The 17,513-nt window shown below is 52.2% G+C and overlaps 1 protein-coding gene across 1 annotated transcript in view; it reads right to left on the bottom strand.

Moving 5' to 3' along the window:
- Positions 1 to 17,513, bottom strand: part of HSPG2 (heparan sulfate proteoglycan 2) — a 96,914-nt gene that overhangs the window by 16,073 nt on the left and 63,328 nt on the right. Inside the window, exons 49-70 of the mRNA XM_058161011.1 lie at positions 16,830 to 16,982; positions 16,061 to 16,203; positions 15,302 to 15,426; positions 14,198 to 14,354; positions 13,011 to 13,149; positions 12,713 to 12,855; positions 12,477 to 12,612; positions 12,105 to 12,256; positions 11,456 to 11,585; positions 11,224 to 11,375; positions 9,848 to 9,989; positions 7,445 to 7,599; positions 7,175 to 7,310; positions 5,935 to 6,086; positions 4,604 to 4,742; positions 4,326 to 4,477; positions 3,820 to 3,958; positions 3,578 to 3,729; positions 3,316 to 3,454; positions 3,089 to 3,229; positions 2,852 to 2,986; positions 2,512 to 2,693 (exon numbers count right to left, since the gene is read on the bottom strand). Of these exons, the coding sequence (XP_058016994.1) occupies positions 2,512 to 2,693; positions 2,852 to 2,986; positions 3,089 to 3,229; positions 3,316 to 3,454; positions 3,578 to 3,729; positions 3,820 to 3,958; positions 4,326 to 4,477; positions 4,604 to 4,742; positions 5,935 to 6,086; positions 7,175 to 7,310; positions 7,445 to 7,599; positions 9,848 to 9,989; positions 11,224 to 11,375; positions 11,456 to 11,585; positions 12,105 to 12,256; positions 12,477 to 12,612; positions 12,713 to 12,855; positions 13,011 to 13,149; positions 14,198 to 14,354; positions 15,302 to 15,426; positions 16,061 to 16,203; positions 16,830 to 16,982 (3,194 nt within the window). The remainder of the gene's footprint in view (positions 1 to 2,511; positions 2,694 to 2,851; positions 2,987 to 3,088; positions 3,230 to 3,315; positions 3,455 to 3,577; positions 3,730 to 3,819; positions 3,959 to 4,325; positions 4,478 to 4,603; positions 4,743 to 5,934; positions 6,087 to 7,174; positions 7,311 to 7,444; positions 7,600 to 9,847; positions 9,990 to 11,223; positions 11,376 to 11,455; positions 11,586 to 12,104; positions 12,257 to 12,476; positions 12,613 to 12,712; positions 12,856 to 13,010; positions 13,150 to 14,197; positions 14,355 to 15,301; positions 15,427 to 16,060; positions 16,204 to 16,829; positions 16,983 to 17,513) is intronic.

Raw genomic sequence — 17,513 nt, 5'->3', positions numbered from 1 at the left:
TGAATGAAGGATGTTATTTTTGATTTTAATGGAAGAAGTCAGGTTATGTGAGAGAGAAAGATTATAATTGTGTTAGATTTTAAAAAGTTTAATGTATGACTGTTTTGTTTAAGGAACTATACCTTGTGTTTGCTCCGGGAAGTCCGGGGGGGGGGGGAGGGGGGTTTAGGAGGGAGGGGGGGAGGGGGAAAAATTTAATTGTTGTAAAACTTTTTTAATTAAAAAAAAAAAAAACTGCATTGGCGACAGGAAGGGCATCCGGCCATTAAACACTCCGCTAGCTCCATTCCATTGCCCAGACTCCACCCTTCAAGGGATTTATGCAGCTGTTTTTTAAGTTCATTCACCAGGAAGGCAAATTCCTTCCTAGCCCTTAACATTTTTGGTGGAATTTCCTTTAATATTAAAATATCTTGACCAACAACCTGTATCTTCTCCCCCTTATATGAGGCTTGCAGAATCTGATTTCTCACTGTTCTATTTTTAAAGTAAATAACAACATCCCTTGGCAACTTTTTTTGCCTTTCTATCCAAGAGTTCACACGATATATTTTGTCAATTTGATAAGCCACATCTACTGGACGGACTGCTAATATCTCAGCAAATGCTTCAGAAAAAAATTCCCTTAAATTCTCTTCTTTATTTTCTTTCAAGCCACGGATTCTTAAAGCAAGTGACTGGGCAAGCCCGACTAATTGTATATAACTGTACATTGGATGAGCTGTTTGATATGATTGTAAAAATAAAACTTTTTTATGAAAAAAAAAAAGGGATTTATGCGGCTGTTAAAAGATGATGAGTGAGGGAAATGAGAAGAGAATATCACTTTCTGACCAAGGTCCTATTGCAGAAGGACGTGAATTATAAATGGTTGACACCAGAGGGATTGATGTTAACATGGAAACAACAAAAATATAGAATTGATTCAATAGATAAAGCCAGAGAATTCTATGCAGAACATCTTAGAGAGGAAGACATGGATACAAGTAGAGAAGTTACATTGGTTGAAATAATAATAATATTATTATAATAATAATAATAATAATACCCTCTGGAACGAACTTTCCCCTGGTTTGCACCAAATATCTGACCTTCAGACCTTCCGCCGCGAACTGAAAACACATTTATTTATTCGCGCGGGGCTGGCTTAAATTTTGTTGGTTTTTTAAATTTATATTATGAATTTTAATGGGTTTTTAGAATTTTAAACGTTTTTAAAGTCTTAGGCCAATTGTGTAATAAGTTTTTTAATTCTTGTTTTAATTGTATATTGTATTGTTTGTTTTTATTTTGGCTGTTACTATTCGTTTCATAGTTCCCATCGCCAATCTCTTTCCATTTATGACTGTATGACTATAACTTGTTGCTGGCAATCCTTATGATTTATATTGATATATTGATCATCAATTGTGTTGTAAATGTTGTACCTTGATGAACGTATCTTTTCTTTTATGTACACTGAGAGCATATGCACCAAGACAATCACACTTGGCCAATTAAAAAAAATTCTATTCTATTCTATTCTGTACACCGCCCTGAGTCCTTCGGGAGAAGGGCGGTATAGAAATCTAATAAATAATAATAATAACAACAACAACAACAACAACAATAATAATAATAAATAACATCTTAGGAAGACATGGATACAAGTAGAGAAGTTACATTGGTTGAATTAATAATAATAATAATAATAATAATAATAATAATAATAATAATAATGATGATGATGATGAATTAATAAGGGGCGTGCATAAGAGCACAAAAGTGCCTACCGTTCCTGTCCTATTGTTCTCTTCATTATAGTATTATATGCATACTTTTACTTATACTTTTACTTATATATATTTTTTTCTCTCATGATGGGTTATTGTTTATGTTGATGATTGTATATATTGTTGTGACAAAATAAAAAAAATAAATAAAAAATTTCAGGAATCAGAGTTGTTGGCAATGATTGAAAAGGAACAAGGCGCGGTGGGTGGCAATGTGGGAAGTTAAGCCACAACGTGACGTGCGATCAACTAGAGCTAAAAATCCTAATTACAAAGTTTAAGGACGGAAGAGAAGAAGCAGATAACTGTGAACATAAATGGTCTTAATTCGGCTATTAAAAGAAAAAGAATATTTCATAAATTAGAGAAATTAAAATTAGATATAATACGTTTACAAGAAGTGCACATCAAAAAAACAACAGGAATATCTTTTGATTCAACCAAAGTTAGGGGAAAATTTTTACCTCTTTGCCACAATGTAAAAAGAGAGGAATAGCATTATATATAAAAAAATACAACTGAAGTCACTTTTTCCAATGCTGTTTTAACTTTGAATGGTCACTAAATGAACTGTTTTTAAATCGAGGACTACCTGTCTAACCACTAGGCAGCCAGAAATTATGTCTAGGTCCGGTGTCCCGCGCTACACCCACCGACTCGGACCAGCCCCAGCCAGCAAGGGAAGATCCAGCCGCTGGAAGGCCTCGGTTCCCTGCCCTTAGAAGCATCCTTCGCCTACCTGCAGCACCGCTCTGCTTTCCAAGGGGAGCATCCTCTGGTTCTCCAGCTTCTTCCAGGCTCCCAGCTTGGTCCAGCGCACCACAGCACGGGGATCCCCCTCTGCCAGGCAGTCCACGCTGATGGATTTGCCCACTTTGAGCTGCAGGGGCCCCTTCGGCACCACCGAGACGGTAGGCAGTCCTAGGAGGAGAGAGCAGCGCCTGAGTTCACCCAGGGCCTTCGGGAGACCTTCTCCCCCGGCGTTCCTTCAGAGTCCATCTTTAGCCTCGACTGGACGAGAACGAAAGGGGTCCTTGCCTTTGATGTCCTAGAGAGAGACCCTCGTCATTGTCCCTTACCTTGGACCAGGACGTTGACTAGGCTGTTGGCAATCCCAAACTGGTTGGAGACCACACACCGGTAGGCCCCGTGGTTTTCCGGACGGGCGTTGGAAATGGTGATCGCAGAGCCGTTAGGGCTGATCCTCACATTATCTGAGGAGGGGACGGAAGGAATTAACCAGGCCGGCGCTCCCCAGAATCAGCACCCCCAAACTAACTGGCCTAGCTGCTCACCTGGCAGCCCCCAAACCTCACCTAGCAGCTGGTTGTTGGGAAGCTTCCAGGTGATCTCGAGAGGCGGGGTGCCTTTGTGGACGTGGCACCTGAAGGAGACCTCTTCCCCTCCGCGCACAACCACGCTGTGGGGCTCTATGGAGATGATGGGACTCTGCAGACCTGCCGGGAGAGGGTGACAGTGATCCCTGGAGTCCCAACACTCTCCACTCGCCCACTCCTTGCCCCCACCGGAATGCCAGACGTACGGGAAGCAGGACTGGTGTCGGCCATGACAGAGACCATGAAGGACGCCTCTTGCGGGACGCTGACTCCACTCACACGGCAGACGTATTCGCCAGAGTCGGTGGGGGTGAGTCGGACCAGTCGCAGGTGGGCGTTGGAGATCTGTGGGGGCCGGGCAGAAAGAGGAAAAGCATTGCAGATTTCTGATTTCCCCACCTGCATGAGCCCCCACTTCTGTCAATAAGACTGCCTTCTTTCCCCCATGGCAGACAGGCTCGCCGCTACCTGGTGACCCGCAGGCAGCTGACCCTCTCGCCGATACCAGGTGAACGTGGCCTGGGGCTGGCCTGGAGCAACGCATGACAGATCCAGGGTCTCTCCTTCAATGGCGGAAGAGGAGGAAGCCTCAATCCTCAGGGCTGGGGCAGCCCCTGCGGCTGCACGAAGGGAGAAGAAAACACCTCGAATGAGCTGGGCCTATCCTGCAGCAGGTCTGGGTTGCCAAGAGGGGAGCACAGGGGTCTTACGGTGGGAGGGGCCCTCACTGTCCTGGATGGTGACCACCAACACCGCCTCCTGGATGGCATTGGGGCTGCTGACACGGCAGACGTACTCGCCGGAGTGGGCGGAGGAGACCTGCGGGATGCGGAGGCGAGTGCCCGAGACCTGTCAAGGAGAGGTAAGTTACCGACTCACCGCAATGGTGCCCCCGTTGGTATTTGGCTCTTCCGCTCACCCTCCTTCCCCAGAGAGGAGCTGCGAAGGGTGAAAGAATCGAGGATCGCCACCAGGGGTGGTATTCACTTACCTTCGCTACCAGTTTGTAAAAGTGAGCGTGCGGGCGGGGCCTTCTGTGCACGCGCAGGGCCATTCGCACACGCACGAGAACGTCAAAAACAGGATGTGATGACGTCCGGTCAGGTGGGCAGAGCCTCCCGCAGCCGCCGCTACCAGTTCACCCGAACTGGATAGAACTGACTGACTGCCACCCTCACCCGAGTTAGGTAAAGCAGATGCGCCTTTCCCCCTCTACCTGGTGGTTGGGTGGGAGGGGTCCTCCTCTCTTGAACCAGCTGACTTTGGGGTTAGCCTGGCCAGACACGAGGCAGTTCAGTTCCAAGGTCTGCCCCTCAGCGAGGGAAGAGGAGGACGATTCGATCCGTACCGGCGAGATCACCCCAGAAGCTGCAATGAAAAAAGAAATGCTGGATTGCATCCCCTGTTGCCTGGCTCCCCAATTTCCCTTTCCTCCCCTTTTCCCTCTGGCCAGGGAGGGGCCTGCCACATGCCACAAGCTTCCTGGGCACCTACTGGGTGAGCCGCCTGAGCTGCTGGGAATGGACACGATGATGGACGTCTCCAGTCGGCTGGTGCCATCGTTCGCGTAGCAGACGTACTCGCCCGAATCAGCTGCCGAAACTTGTGAAATCCGGAGGCGGGTTCCGAAAATCTGTTGCCGGTGGGGGAAAAAAAGCAGACAACCAAGAACTGATTTCTTTTACCAACAGAAGCCATTTCCCCCCGGCCCCTTGGATTTCCCAAAGCCCCGATGTCAAGATACAGCACGAGAATCCAAATAAAACTGCAGGTTCATTCTGTTCCCGAAAAACTTACTGTTTATTGAATACACTGCATGGTAATGTCGAAGTAAAACTAACTGAGGTTCCCAAACACCAGTTGATAGAATTAAACCATAATTTTCCCAGCCAAACCCCTGACCTCTCACATTTGTCCTCGCTTAGTTATGGGAACCGTCTGCTTCAACTCCACACCTGCTATGATGTCCTTGAGAAGGTTTCAGGCTCTCACAGTCTTCAGCGGAATCGTAAAGGTTTTGTTTCTCCATCTAACACAGTGGTTCTCAACCTTTATAGTGCTGCGACCTCTTTAATACAATTCCCCACGATGTGGTGACCCCAACCGTAAAATTATTTTCGTTTTGAATTTATCGCGCCTGAAGCCATATTGGCTAGAGATCTGAACTCCTTGCGATTGTCTTGAGGACGGAGGCATTAAAGTGGAGACTCCTCCCCTATTAAGTTTATCGCGCCTGAAGCCAGATTAGGCTAGCGATTGGGAGTGATTGCAGCTGGCTTGAGAGGGAGACATCAGAGCAAAGATTTCTCTTTTTTTTAATTCATCGCGCCTGAAGCCGAATTCGGCTAGCGATTTGAAGAGCCTGCAGATGGCTTGTGGAGTCAACCATTGGAGCGCGATTCTTCGACTCGCAAGTATACTTCCCATATTTCCGATGGTCTTAGGCGACCCCTGGCAAATCGTCATTCGACCCCCAACGGGGTCGCGACCCACAGGTTGAGAACCGCTGGTCTAACACATTCTAAACTGATACTTCCCTCCCCACTCTAATGGTAAGTTGAAAGGAAGAGGCACATAGCTATCATCCTTGACACCCGGTTTCCATTTCTTAAGCCCCCAAATATTACGCCAAGGCGTTTCAGGAGATCCCACGTCCCAAGACCGAAAATGCATAACGCACATTCTGAAAAATAATGCCTGGCTAATCCAGTTTGCCCACAATCACAACCCTGCTTCCGTTCCATCAGCCGCCCTCTGCAGCCTCTGGGTCTCCCAAAGCCCACCATTGCTCAAATGCTGCGGGAATCTCTGCTACCTCCCCTTACCTGACTGTGGACGGGCAGGGCGCCCTCGCGCTTGTACCACATCACCCTGGCTTGGGACTGACCGGCCACCAGGCAGTTCAGGTCCAAGGTCTGCCCCTCGGAGATGACTGCGGAGGAGGTTTCAATCCTGATTGGGGGAGTGACGCCCACAGCTAGAAGAGCCAGGGGAAAGGAGAAAACAGGGATCTTGTCAAGATTCAAAGCGTACTCATGTTGCTTTCATTTTTACTGCTTCTGAGCTTGCCTATGGGGGGACAGAAAGGGTTGTGGATTGTAACCATCAAGCACTCAGCCCATGGGAACCAAGGTCGCTTCAGCAGGTGTTTGTCAGACCTTCCAGACATCTTCTCATAACAATATTGTGACACTTAACTGGACAATGTGTCCTGCACTATTTATTTATTTATTTATTTATTTAATCGCATTTTTATATCGCCCTATCTCCCGGGGGACTCAGGGCGGTTTACAGCCTAATAAAAACATACATATAAATACAAAATAAAACACCAATTAAAAAACTTATTAAATAAGGCCGAATATTAAAAAATTGCGATAAAAATAATAAAACCCCGTTAAAACCAAATTTAAAATTTAAAATTCTAGTCCAGTCCTGCGCAAATAAATAGATGTGTCTTAAGCTCGCGGCGAAAGGTTCGAAGGTCAGGAAGTTGGCGAAGTCCTGGGGGAAGTTCGTTCCAGAGGGTGGGAGCCCCCACAGAAAAGGCCCTTCCCCTGGGTGTCGCCAGTCGGCACTGCCTGGCGGACGGCACCCTGAGGAGTCCCTCCGTGTGAGAGCGCACGGGTCGGTGGCAGCAGACGGTCCCGTAGGTAACCCGGCCCTATGCCATGGAGCGCTTTGAAAATAGTTACCAAAACCTTGAAGCGCACCTGAAAGGCCACAGGTAGCCAGTGCAGTCTGCGCAGGAGAGGTGTCACATGGGAGCCACGAGGGGCTCCCTCTATCACCCGTGCAGCCGCAACTAATTGGACGGAGGGAGGAATCTACACTTTAATTATATTGGATTGTGCGGGAATTAGCCAGAGCTGGCTTTGCTTTTATTCTGTGCCAAAATGATGTACTCAATATTAAGTTTTGCATTAAGAGATTGGATCGTCTCGATGGCACTTGCTGGATTGGGTTTGTCAGTCGGAACCTTGACAGATCCATTTCAATGACAGAGATCCCCATGGAGCAGGGAATCACACCCTCCAGCCCAGCCCCCCGGGGAGGGGGACTTACAGTAGGACCCCATTTCGCCCTTGATGGTCACCACTAGTGAGGCCTCATGAATGGCTGAGCCGTGGCTGACGCGGCAGACGTATTCCCCAGAGTCAGTTGGTGAAGCCTGTGGGATGCGCAGGAGGAAGCCGGAGACCTGGGGAAAGGCGAGCCGAGGGTGAACGGGGATGAGAAGCACCTTCCAGGTGCTGGCCTCTTCCTCGCAGCACCTGGAGGCGTTTCCAGGACAAAAGCCCCTTTTTAGTGAACCCTGCATGGGCGGGGCCATACCTGGTGGCTGGCAGGAAGAGCCCCTCCTCGCTTATACCAGGTGACTTTCGCCTGCGGCACAGAGGCAGCCACGATGCATTTCAGGTCTAAGGTGTGGCCCTCGGAGGGCGAGGTGGAAGAAGACTCGATCCGTACAGGTGGGATCACCCCGGCGGCTGCAATAGTCAAAAGAGAAGAAAGGTCAGGGCTATTGCCAAATGCCCCCCACCCAACCAGGGAGAAGCCAAGCCTTGGAAAAGCCCCACAGTTGCTGCCTTCTCTCTTCCCAGCTGACCCACGTAACTTGTGACCCCCGAACCTGGCCCCATGCCCGAAAGTGACTCTGAGAGTGAGGGGGAAGGGCCAGTAAGGCTTACCTCGGGAGCACTGATTCCTTTGGCTCAGCTCCAGGAGCCAGAACCAGACCAATCGGAGGACGTAATGAGGCCGTCATCCCCTGATTCCTCCCTTCCCCAGGCTACGCCTTCAGACCCATCTGATAATAATAATCAAGCTTGGCTTGACCCGCGCTTCAGAAGATTAGAGAGGCGGCGTCATCAAAAGGAAGGGTGGGGCAGGAGCCCCACCCCACAGGATATATAAGGAGCTTTGGGACTGCTCTCACTCCACGGGAAGCAAAAGTTTAGCTGAACCGTTTCAAAAAGAGCTGAAAGTCTTGCTACGGGGCTGGGAAGTGGCTCAACAGGCTAATGCAGTCTGTTATTAACAGCAGCTGCCTGCAATTACTGCAAGCTCGAGTCCCACCAGGCCCAAGGTTGACTCAGCCTTCCATCCTTTATAAGGTAGGTAAAATGAGGACCCAGATTGTTGGGGGGGCAATAAGTTGACTTTGTATGTAAATATACAAATAGAATGAGACTATTGCCTTACACATTGTAAGCCGCCCTGAGTCTTCGGAGAAGGGCGGGATATAAATTCAAAAAAACCCCCCAAAAAACAAACAAAACCCGTGAGTCATTTGTTTGAACTTTGGCAGGAAGCTGCGATTTCTCTGCCAGGACTGATAAGAGCCGTGAATCCACTGGCTGAAGGCCAGCTCGTGGGTCTGAAGTGGGGAAGGAGACAGAACAGTAACCCTTGGGAGGCAGAGAAGCAGATCCTTTAAACCCACGATGGCGAACCCATGGCACACATGCCAGAAGTGGCATGCAGAGCCATCTCTCCGGGCACGTGAGTCGTTGCCCATTGCCCTTCCAGGTTCCGATGCACCGGCCAACTGATCTTCACACGCACAGGAGTACCGGAAACCAGAAGAGCAGCAAATGCACATGCTGGGAGGCAGCTCTTCTGGTTTCCGGTGCACACGTGCGCACCGGCCACCTGGTCTTCCGGTTTCTGGCGCGCATGCGGGTGTAAAGACCAGCTGGCTGGCGCGCACGCACACACCGCAAACTGGAAAATCATCTTCCCGGCGTGCACATGTGCAGCGGGCGGCTGCTCTTCTGATTTCTGGCACATGCATGCACGCTGGCCATCTGGTCTTTGCACACGCATGTGCACCAGAAACTGGAAGACCAGGTGGCTGGTGCACATTTGCGTGCCAGAAATGGAAAGAGCAGTGCGTGCACTCCGTGCCGAAAAGATTCGCCAGCACTGCTTTAAACGTTCCAAGGCTTAAGATTCCTTTCAGGACCCTGTACAGCTAGTCCTCGACTTACGACCACCATCGAGCCCAGAATTTATGTGTCTAAAGTGAGACTGTTAGTTGAGTGAGCTTTGGTCCGTTTTACGACTTTTCTCGCCACGTTTGTTAAATGTGAATCACGGCAGTTGTTGTTACGTGAGTAACACCGTTGCTGAGTGAATCCGGCTTCCCCGTTGATTTTGCTTGTCAGAAGGTCGCAAAAAGAGAATCGCGTGACACCTTCCCCCCCCCCCGCAACCCCCCCCTGGGGAAAACGCGACCGTCATAAATATTAGCCAGTTGCCGAGCATCGGAATGTAAATCCCAGGGATACTGCAAACGATCGTAAGTGTGAAAAATGGCCATAAAGTCCCTTTTTTCAGTGCCGTCATTAACTTTGAACGGTCACTAAGCTCACCGTTGTAAGCCGAGGACTGCCTGTATTTCCTCCCTTTGCTTTTTCACGCTGCCAACCTTTGAGGTTCAAACCTCCCTCATTCCCTCCCTTATGAGCAGCTCAGAGGTGGGGTTCACTTACGTTCCCGACCGGTTCGCAAATGTGAGCGCGCGCATGCGCTTCACTCAGACGCACCACCTCTGTGCATGTGTGCAAGGCCTTCTGTGCATGCGCACGGCCTTCTGCCCATGCGTAGTACTCGCGCATTACATCCCGGAGGGTAGGCAAAACCTCCCGCAGTCACCACTACCGGTTCGCCCGAACCGGACAGAACCGGCTGAATCCCACCTCTGGAGCAGCTTCAAGAGAAGGGAGTCCTTACGGAAATTGGGGCTGCTCTCCTGCTGCTGGACAGTGACCAAGACGGAGACTTCCTGGCTGGCGGCATCGGAGCTGACTCGGCAAACGTACTCTCCGGAGTCGGCTGGAGAGATGTTGACCAGACGCAGGCGAGTTCCCAAGGCCTGAAAGAGGACGGCACCCTTATCAGCGCGCCCTTAAATCAACCTATCTGCGCTGACGATGAAGTATGGATTTATAGATTTTACGCTCGAGGGAAAAAAATGATGATGGTTCTAAAACCCTTAACAAAAGAATAGTAATGAAAATAATTCTTTTGCATTTGGAGCGAGGAGACATTTCCGAATCCTCAGTTGAAAATAATGATTATTTATACCGCAACCTTTGCAGAATGGCCCACCATATCCGCCAACGTCTATCTCAGAGGCAGATGGAGCTCGGTTCGTACACAGAGTAAGGGCAGGTCTGGGGAGCCAGACTTTGGAGCCACCTGATTCCATTTGTCATGCCCCAGTCTGAATCTGCCGGAGAAGATGAGCTGGAACAAGAGCCGACAGAGGTTGAAAGGGCGGCTCTCTTGGCTTGGAGGAAACTGGGGAAGGGCAGAGTCAGTCCGGGTGACAGCTTTTCACAGGTTTAGAAAGGCTTGCAGACAGGGAAGAGGTGGAGGAGGAAGAGGAGGAAGAGGAGGAGGAGGAGAGGCAGAGCTCAGGGGAAGAACAAGAACCACCCCCTCCTGATCCTAGAGCATGGAGAGAAGAGAGAAGGCGAAAACAACGCAGACTGAGCCGGCTACGAGGGAGGAGAGTGCCCCGCCCCCCCTTCACAAGGCACACCTGGGGACTGAGATGTTAAGGAGGTGCCTGTGGGAGGGGCATTTGTCGAGAACAAGCGTTGAATCTGTGGAGCCTTGTGTGCACTTGCCGACGCCACTGTGCTCTGGTCTTGTGGGGCTTGCCCGGTTTGCCTGCTTCACTGAATTTCTTGCTCTGGTTACTGTTTGGCTAACCTAGTTTATTGGATGACTCGCAGCCAGAGGCTGCTAAAGGTGCATGTGAGAGCTTTGCTCCAGGACTTGTCGTAAACGTGGGGACGTTTGGGGGCAAAGTTGGAGCAATGAAGGGGAGTTAGACCTGTTCTTTGGCTGTGTTGCTTTTGTGCCATGCCCCGGGTCCTCATACCGTTTCCCCCAATAGCAGTTCTGGGCTCCAAAGTCCAGTTTTCAAAATCAATTAGTTTTCCAGCTAATCAAAGTGCTTTGAAACTGGCATTGTGCCCAAGAGCCAATTTGGGACACTCTGCGGGCAGCGAGGTGCCTTCGAGACTGTAGCTTTTAGCTCCCAAATGCCAAAGTGGCCCCAAAGCTATTATCCAGTTAAGGCTATGTCATGCCTGTACCTGGTGGTGGGGTGGCAGGGCTTCACCCCGTCTGTACCAGGTAACCATAGTCTGCTCCGGACGAGCAACCACGCAGTCCAATTCCAGTGTTTGCCCTTCCGCTATGATGGATGAGGAGGCCTCGATCCTCACTGGGGGAGCCACGCCAAAAGCTGGAGAGAGCAGAAGGGAGGGTGAAGTTCCCGCCAGCCCCAACCAAGCCCGACCCTCCTGCAGGAAGCCCCACACCTACTGGAGGAGGAGCGGGTTATGGAGATGAGGATGGAAGCTTCTCGGGTGAGGGAATCCAGGTTGACGCGGCAGACGTATTCTCCCAGGTCAGCCGGGGAGATCCGGGGGATGCGCAGGTGGGAACCAGAGACCTGCGGGTTGAGGAAGAAGAGACAGTCGGCACACAGATGAAAGGGATGCTGTAAATCGGGGTCAACGACCCCCAATCCGTGGACCGGCCACTGGGACATGGCTTGCCAGAAACCGGTCCACGCATACAAGTGACGCCCCATCCGCGGGATGCAGGCAGCATGTGAAACCACGCCCTCTCCGGTCCGTGGAAAAGCCTCCCTCCACGGAACTGATCCCTGGTGCCCAAAAAGTTGGGGGCGCTGCTGTAAACACCCTCCCGGGGAAGAGAGGTCTCTGGACAAAGCTCCAGCCCCTAGGGCAGTGGGGAAATTCAGCCGGTTCTATCCGGATCAAGCAATTCAGTAGCGCCAGCGGTGGGAGGCTCTGCCCACCCGCCCGGATGTCATCATGTCCCATTTTTGACCCTCTGTGCATGTGCGGAAGGCTCTGTGCATGCGTGGAGGAGGTGTGTGCGCTCCTATTTGCGAACCGGTAGCGAAGGTAAATGAATACCACCCCTGCCCGAGGGGCTCCCATACCTGGTGGCCGGCTGGCAAAGATCCGCCTCGTTTGTACCACGTGACGGTGGCGCTGGTTTGGCCGGCCACAACACAGTTCAAGTCCAAGGCTTGTCCTGGGACAAGGGAGGATGACGAAGGCTCGATCCAGAGTGGAGGCATAACTCCCGAGGCTGCGAAGACAGGAAGAAGGGAGGGACTGACAATCCGTTAACAGACCTCTCCCCTCCTTCCAGCCCTACCCTACAGGCTTCTATGGGCCTGGTTGGAAGGGGAGAGCTGAACATCCCCTGGAAATTCCCCTTCCTTCTTTGGCCCTTCCATCTCCAAGGGCTGGACCGATGAAACGCACAGGTTCTGGATCTTAAGCTGAGACCCGCGCTTCTGACTCACTTTCGGAACTTCTGTGCACGGTGATTACTTTGGAGGCCTCTCGAACGACACCACTGTCACCGTCAGTCACCCGACACACGTATTCGCCCGAGTCCGCTGCTGTGGCTTTGAGAATCCTCAAATGGAGGCCGGAAATCTGAAGGGGAGAAGGCGGTTGAGAAATGGGGCGAGGATCCCAAAAAGGGAAGGAAGAAGCACGTGCTCTAGCCAAGGGTCTCCCGCTGCACCCGGCGTACCTTGCGATTAGTCGGCAGGGCCCCTTCCCGCTTGTACCAAGTGACTCTGGGCTGCGAGAGACCAGTGACCTGGCAGGCGAGGTCCAAGGACTGACCCTCGGTGATGGAAGAGGAGGCAGAGTCGATGTGGACTGGCGACGGCCCTGAGAAAGTCAGAAGTCGGGTCAGCTTTTCTCGCCCACCAATTCCAGGACTCCATTCCCAAGCAAAGATGGCCGGGAAGGGAGACAAAAGATTGTGCCCCAATTGTTGACTCCTGGCTCTCCTTCCCACACCCAGGTGTGGTCTTTGGCCTTACCTTGGGAGGAAGTGTGGCTCTGCTGGATGGTCACCTTGATGGAGGCTTCCTTCGGGCCAGCTCCGTTGCTGACTCGGCAGACGTATTCCCCGGAGTCAGCGGCCGAGACCTCCAAGATCCGCAGTAGGGACCCATAGATCTAGAGAGGAAGCAGCGATATCCATTACACCGCGGAAGCCTCCCCCCCCTCTTTTCTTTAAAGTGTTTAGTATAGATAGTCCTCGACGTACAACTGCAACGGAGCCCAAAATTTATGTTGCTAAGCGAAACATTGCTTGTGACTTTTGGCCCCCATTTTATGCAACTTTTCTTGCCACCGTTCTCAAGCGACCCGCTGCCATTGTGAACTCGGTAACCCGGTTGTTAAGTGAATCTGTCGACCTTGTTAGTCAGCAAGTGAGAGAGATCTTTAGGGCCAGATAAGACCAACCGCTCCGAATGAAATGTATGTTCCGACCTAGGCTTCCCAAGAGCATGAAGCAGACTCCTTGTCCCAACAAAAAAAACCTTTTTATTAAGTGACTGTGAATTCCTCTCCTTCACATCCAGCGAAGTCTTTCAAGGGAGAATTTACAGTCACAGACCTTATCTGGCTTGGGGAGCTACCAGGCCGATATCTTCAAAACTTGGCAAGGAGTCTCTGAGAGTCACGAACCAATTAAGGAACAAATTGTCTCCTGCAAACTCCACTCCCCTTTTGCTCCTCTTTATTCCCTGTGGGAGGGGCCATTCACCCCTGTGGCTTTACTCCTGAGTCGACCCTTGTTCCTTAGCTGTTCCCTTCTCCTGGCAGCTCTGCGCATGTGCACACTGGGAACAGGCTCCAGCTGTTCTTCTGCCCCACTGATGTCTGACTCCGAAGGCAGCTGATAGCTGGCATACGGCCCTGGCCCCTTCTCTGCCTCTGAAGCAGAGCCCTCATCAGAGCCTTCCCCAGACTCCAGAACTGGCCCATGTTCTTCCCCAACCTCCTCACTCTCCAAATCTGCTGCCAGACCCGCTGGCGGGCCACAACAGTGTATTCTTTCTCCTCGTAATCATGAGGAAATTCTTTATCGTTTTGGGCAAGCCAGGGAGGCTCTTTTCCAACTTCCCCCCTTTCGTTGCCTAGAATGAAATCAAGAGGCCCGCAAAGAGAAGGAGGGATGCGGCCACCCACTCCCCTCAGGCCCCGGGAGAGTCCGAACCTGGTGGTTGGCTGGCAGGGCCCCTCCCCGCCGGTACCACGTGACGGACGCTGTAGGGTGACCGGCCACCACGCAGTTCAAATCCAAGGACTGGCCTTCGGTGACTGAAGAGGACGAAGGTTCAATCTTGACGATCGGTGAGGTGCCAGATGCTGAACGGACACAAAGGGCAAAGAGAAAGGATGCAAGGACATCCCTCGCACTGCGAGGGGGCGAGTATCAGTCCGGGTTCGAATAGGCCCATGATGGTGAACCTATGGCACATGTGCTACAGCTGGCATGCAGAGCCCTCTTTCCACTGTGGATGTGCCCAATTTTGGGCCCAGAGACTGCAAGGGGGCCTGCTAGGCCCAAAATGGGGGGCGGGGTGTGTGTGGCGCCCCCCCGGCCGGTTTTTGGGCCCAGGAGGCTGCAAGGAGGCCTGCTAGGCCTAAAATGGGGGGCGGGGTGTGTGGCGCCCCCCCGGCCGGTTTTTGGGCCCAGGAGGCTGCAAGGAGGCCTGCTAGGCCCAAAATGGGGGGCGGGGTGTGTGGCGCCCCCCCGGCCGGTTTTTGGGCCCAGGAGGCTGCAAGGAGGCCTGCTAGGCCCAAAATGGGGGGCGGGGTGTGTGGCGCCCCCCCGGCCGGTTTTTGGGCCCAGGAGGCTGCAAGGAGGCCTGCTAGGCCCAAAATGGGGGGCGGGGTGTGTGGCGCCCCCCCCGGCCGGTTTTTGGGCCCAGGAGGCTGCAAGGAGGCCTGCTAGGCCCAAAATGGGGGGCGGGGTGTGTGGCGCCCCCCCGGCCGGTTTTTGGGCCCAGGAGGCTGCAAGGAGGCCTGCTAGGCCCAAAACGGGGCACGGGGATCGTGCACGCATGCGCGTGGGGGGGGGGCGCATTGCATTATGGGTTTCAGCACACGACAAGAAAAAGGTAAGTTATAGAAGCTATAAGGGAGATATTTTTTGAATTGGATTGGATTTTTATGCTTTAGTTGGTTTTAAATACTTTAGGATTAATTTGTTCTATTGATTTATATATTTTATTACTGTTAATTGTTAAAAAAAATTTTTAATTTTTTTTTAATTTTCTGTAGGATTTTGGTTATGTTAGGAGGAAGTGAGAGCTAGACCACTTCAATGCGGGCTCTGCCGACTCCCGTCGGGCTGCTTCCCACGCACATGTACACCCCTCTGTCGGCAATCGTGATGGACGGTATCACCAGGGTGGAGATGTCGGTTCTCTCGGAGTGGGACTGCAGACACAAAGGGACAGCCTTGGAGATCCTCCAGCGGCAGCTGGCTTCCCACCCTCCTGGGCCACATGGGGGAGTGTCAAGGAGGGCCCAGAGCTGGGCAGACCCACCCTCAGCATCCGTGAGACTGGACACAAACAAGAAAACAGGCAGAAGCAGCAGGCAAGGGGGGGACGCAGAATCGGGGTGCAGCCAACACAATCTGGGTGGGTGAGAGGCAACACGAAGCAATTTGTCGGGGGGGGAGATCTTGCTTCTCTCTGCTGGAGAACCAGAGGCCGAAAGACGGAGGCCGAAGACGGAGCCGACCAGCAGAGCAACACGAGGGGCTCATGCAGAGGGATACCTGCTGGAGCTCCTGTATTCGTTGCCGGACGGCTTCCCAGCTGCCACTTTGAAAGTGGAAGAACCCAGAGACAGGAAGCGCCTGGCCCAGGAGTGGGTGGTGGGTGGGTGGGAGGCAAGAGAGAGAAGGAGAGGGAGAGGGGGACAGAGGCCGCCAGAAAGATCAGAAGCCCCAAAGAAGGCATCGCAGAAGGCTGGGTCTGCTCCTGGCCCACATCTTCCCTGGGGCAACCTCACCTGGACCCAAAGGTTTGGGAGGGGCCATCTTCCCTGAGAGACCAGGCCTTACCTGTGGAGGCAAGCTGCCGTCCTCTTTCTCCCAGGTGATGGTGGCCGCTGGGGAGCCCGCAGCCCGGCAGTACAGTCTGACGGTGCTGCCTTCCTGCACCTCTGTCCGTTCGGGGCTCACTTGCACTTGGGGGACGCTGGTACCTGCCCAGGAGCAAAGGGGAGATCAGTCCCTCTCTCTCTCTCTCTCTCTCTCTCAATCTGTCACGCCATTTATGTCCGGGTTCTCTGGTTGTCCCACTTAAATTCACTGTGGAGATTTCTTGCCTTTGGCAAATTTGATTAGGTATCAGCTAACTCTCCGAGTGGTGTGGTGGCCTAGAGGTGGAGTTCTCACCTCACAATCAGGAGGCTGTGAGTTCGATCCTAGGTAGAGGGAGATATTTCTCTCTCTGGGCACACTGAGAACAAAACTCCGCATTGGCAACAGGAAGGGCGTCCGGCCTTTAAACCCTGCCATCTCCATTCAGTTGCCCAGACTGCACCCCGCAAGGTGGAGCGCCCATAATATTGACTATAGGGTCGATAAAAGATGATGATCAGCTAAGTCTCTGCTCTTTTTGCCTGAAGAATAAATCTTCCTGAATGCCTCCTAGGAAGATGGACTCTGAGGTCTTGCCCCCCACCCCTCAGAAGAGCCCTATTATCCTCAATCCCATGCTGAAGAAGGGAGAAATAAAGGGTTGCTGGGGGCCACCTCTCCCCAGTATTGGGCATCCGCCTTGTGGCATGCTTCGTTTTTGTGGCCGGAAAGGTTCAGCTCAACTTACTTTGCACTTGCAGGAAAGCTCGGGCCATGTGCTGCCCAACGCTGTTTTGAACTCGGCACAGGTACTGGGACTCGTCGGCAGGCTCAACTGCAGTGAAGCGCAGGATCCCGCCCTGGATAACGGCCTTGGGGGAGATGACACCCCCGGGTCCTCCTGGAGCAAAGACAAAAGTTTCCCAGTTATCTGAAGAGTGGGGGGCGGGATCTGCTTATTGTGGAGAGAGGGCCGCTCCGTTCTGCCCCGCGCTGGGCACAAAACTGAGTCCTGGAACACCCAGCTGAAAACAGCGTCGGCCAAGCTAGAGAGGCATTCTTTAGAACAGGGGTGTCAAACTCAAGGCCCGCAGGCCGGATGTGGTCCATGGGGTGCTTAGATCTGGCCCGACCTGGAAACAGCAAAAGACTGGCCCACGTGGCCCTCCCGAGCTCTGTTTTCACTGGCCGAGGGTTACTGGAGGATCTCGCTCGGGAGCTCATTTTCGCTGATAGAGCAGTTGGTCCACCACAGGCACCACCGACACAAATGACTTGAGCTGGGCATGCCCACCCTCACCACGCCCACCCTGGCCCCCCGAGGTCAAACACAACCCTGATGCGGCCCTCAATGAAATCAAGTTTGACACCCCTGCTTTAGAAGGTTCCCCTATAAACCGCACAATCCTGCGTTAAATCTTTTTTTTTTGAG

The sequence above is a fragment of the Ahaetulla prasina genome, chromosome 18 (genome assembly GCF_028640845.1).
Source record: "Ahaetulla prasina isolate Xishuangbanna chromosome 18, ASM2864084v1, whole genome shotgun sequence".
In the NCBI taxonomy this organism is placed as follows: domain Eukaryota; kingdom Metazoa; phylum Chordata; class Lepidosauria; order Squamata; family Colubridae; genus Ahaetulla; species Ahaetulla prasina.
The sequence above is the reverse complement of the archived record's forward strand: the minus strand, read 5'-3'. Positions and strand labels throughout refer to the sequence as shown.